Raw genomic sequence first — 3217 nt, forward strand, 5'->3', positions numbered from 1 at the left:
AAAAAAAAAAAAAAAAGCAGAAAGCAGAAGTGTCAAATCTCATTACTATTAGGTGGGGATTTACCCCTCTTTAGTACTAAAAGAAATGAAGTGATTTCCCTGCTTCCAGTTTTACCCTAGTTCAATGAGTCTTTCACTGAGGCCCCAAAAGAATTTTTCTAAAACAGAAATCTAATTGTCACTTTTCCATTTTAAAAAGCGTCTATGCCTGCCTGATGTTGCCTACATAATTTAAACTCATCAGAAGAGCATATCAGGCCCACTCCATATCATTCCAAACTTGAAATTTGAGCTTCCTTTCCTCCCATGGCCCTCTCCCTTGTTTCCTACTAAATATGATTAAAAACAAAAACACCTGACAGTCCCAAAAGGCCCAGGTCCTTTAACGCCAAGGTTTCCTCCAGCTTCAATGCATTTTCAGAATGAAAATCCCTCTAAGCCAGAATAAGGAGTCAGTTTATGGGTGAGTTTGTTATAATGGTTACAAACACTAACTGAGCGTCAGAATCTGAATTAAGTCCTAGATCTGCCATTTACCAGCTGTGTAACTTTCTTTGGACAAGTTAATTATCTTGAAGAATCATAAATACCTCTTTTGTAAAGGGAGGAAATAACAGTAACTATCCAAGAGTTACTATGAGCATGAAATGATAACGCAAAGAGCTTAGCGGCAGGCACAGCAGGTGAGCACTGAGAAAATGTGAGCCTTTTTTTTTTGAGACAGAGTTTCGCTGTCGCCCAAGCTGGAGCACACTGGTGCAATCTTGGCTCACTGCAACCTCGGCCTACAGGGTTCAGGAGATTCTCCTGCCTCAGCCTCCTGAATAGCTGAGATTACAGGCGCCCGCCACCATGCCCAGCTAATTTTTTGTATTTTTAGTAGAGACAGGGTTTCAACATGTTGGGCAGGTTGGTCCCAAACTCCTGACCTCAGGCAATCCACCCACCTTGGCCTCCCAAAGTGTTGGGATTACAGGCAAGAGCCACTACATCTGGCAGCAAACTGTATTTTCAAAGAATGCCCATCTCAGAGCACTCTTCCCAACCATGAAGGTCTATGCCCCCTCCCCTTAAAATTAAGCAGGATCTAGGACTGTTTTGATGAATACAATAAAGCAGAAGTGACACCAGCACTGGAGCTTCAACATATAAATTTGGGAGCAAGAGTGGGGAGTGCCCACAAATATTCTGTCCACGGTAATGGGTAAATTAATAAAACCTCATTGTAACACTGTCCTAAAATCAAATGAGATAATCCACATAAAGCACTGACCTGGAGTAAAAATTCAATAAATATTTGCTACCACCATAATCATCTTCTTCCTATTCTTCACATCTTGGCTTAAACATCTCCTCCCCAGAAAGGCTTTTCCTGACCACTGCATAAAATATGGGCCCCTTTTCATTCTGTATCAGTGCACTGCTTTCTCCTCATAACACTTACCACAATTAGGTACACTGTTAGTTTATTGTTTTCCTCTCCCCAATGTAAAGTACATGAGGGCAGGACTTTGTCTTGTTCAGCACAATAATCCCAACACTGAAACTCAATAAATAAATTTAAGAAATAAGTGAATTTAAAAACTGGAAAGTGCAGTATATTCAAGTAGGTACGTTATATGGTCTAATGGAAATCTGAGCAAAACTGGCTCAGGAACAGTGAAAAAACCACCTTGACTGGTGGAGGAGGTTTGTATCACAAAAGTACTTGGGCAGGAAAGGTAGGCTGGAGCTACACTTGAGAAAAATTAGGAGGATGGATAAAGAGACGGACAGGAATTGGCAGTGTTTTAGGAAGACTATGTGGCAGCGTGTCGTGTGGAATGAGATAAATAGCAGGGCTTATCCCTAAGGATCGCTGTCAAAGTTAAATGAGATACAGCATCATAAAGCACTTAATGGAACTGCTTGTCTACCACACGGCAGGTGATCAGTATTAGCTGCTACTAAGGTTATGAATCCGCAAGGAGAAAAATTTAAACACACCAAGTGCTGACGGCCCCTCATGGAGACTTGGGGCAAACAAAGCCACTTTTCAGTGGCAAAACCAAACAAAGCAGCAGCAGACAGGAGGGAAGCAGGAGAGCTAGGCTAGTTTGGTGTCAAGAGGTCCAAAAAGGCTAAGAACTTCAGGAAGCAGGGAGCGGTCAGCCAAGAGGTAAATGAACAGAAGGTGGCCCGGGAAAAGTTAAAAGGACTGACGGGTTGGGAAGCCTCGGGGATGTCAGCGTCGCACAGTTCCTGGAGAGGGAGAGACCGAGAGAGCGAAAGGAAAGAACAGAACAAGTCAGGACAGGACGAGAACTAGGGCTACAGGGCAGAAACGGGAAAGTGACACGGTCCAAACACCACTTTTTAAAGTGATTCCACAATCCCTGTGACGTAGGATTTTAAAAAGCTTAAGAGAAAGGCTTCTACAGAATCTAGAACGCACCCCTGAAAGAAGGGGGGCGATTCCCTGGCACCAAGAGAAGCTGCGGAAACGTCGGGAAAAGGCAATTCGCGCCAAGTGCTCCCTCGACCTTGCATTCTTCCTCTAAACCAGTTACCTAACGAATGAAACCCCCAAAAGCACCTTTCCTGCGGCCAGGCACCCCGAACTCGCCTGAGAAAGTATGGCTTTGCGTAGAACTTGAAGTCGGACCCCTCGAAGTATACGTCGAACTCGGACACCCGAGCGTAGGGCACGCGGATGGCGATGGTCAGGAAGTCTGGCTCCTGGCTGAGGTCGAACGCCGGGGTCAGCATCGCCGCATCGGACGTAAGGGTCGACGCAGCTCACTCTCACTGCCGCCGCGGCCGGGCCACGCAAACTCTCAGCGTCCCCACGCTCAGGAACCCACCGTGTGAGCCACAGAGCTTCCGGCTCGAGGCGGAAGTGCTCGTGCGTGAGGCAGGAAGTCCCGCCCCACGCCTATCTCCAAGGAGTTGGGACGCCATTCGAGAAGAGGTGGAACTTTCAAAACCGCCAAGAGGAGAGAGGACTTGGCGAGTGGTGCCTGGCCGCAGGAGTTGAACCGAGGGGATGACTAGCCACCAAGCCTTTTTCGAGGTCCTTAGAGATAATTTTAACAGCACTCGCTTGGCAGGTAGACAGACGTGCGTTTGAATCCCTTCTCTGCCACAAATTCCCAGCTGTAAGACCTTGTGAAAGTTACAAAATCTCTCTATATATTACGTAAAACTGGGGTAATACGAGGACCTACCCTCGTAGAGA

At 46.2% G+C, this 3217-nt stretch overlaps 1 protein-coding gene across 1 annotated transcript in view; it reads right to left on the reverse strand.

Annotated features, from left to right (window-relative positions):
• SHQ1 (SHQ1, H/ACA ribonucleoprotein assembly factor) overlaps window positions 1-2885 on the reverse strand; it is a 101267-nt gene extending 98382 nt beyond the window's left edge. The window contains exons 1-2 of the mRNA XM_037743755.1: window positions 2371-2885; window positions 2203-2241 (exon numbers count right to left, since the gene is read on the reverse strand). Of these exons, the coding sequence (XP_037599683.1) occupies window positions 2203-2241; window positions 2371-2748 (417 nt within the window). The 5' untranslated portion in view covers window positions 2749-2885. The remainder of the gene's footprint in view (window positions 1-2202; window positions 2242-2370) is intronic.
• Between the last annotated feature and the right edge of the window lie 332 nt (window positions 2886-3217).

Source organism: Cebus imitator, unplaced genomic scaffold (assembly GCF_001604975.1).
Source record: "Cebus imitator isolate Cc_AM_T3 unplaced genomic scaffold, Cebus_imitator-1.0 Scaffold152, whole genome shotgun sequence".
NCBI lineage: Eukaryota > Metazoa > Chordata > Mammalia > Primates > Cebidae > Cebus > Cebus imitator.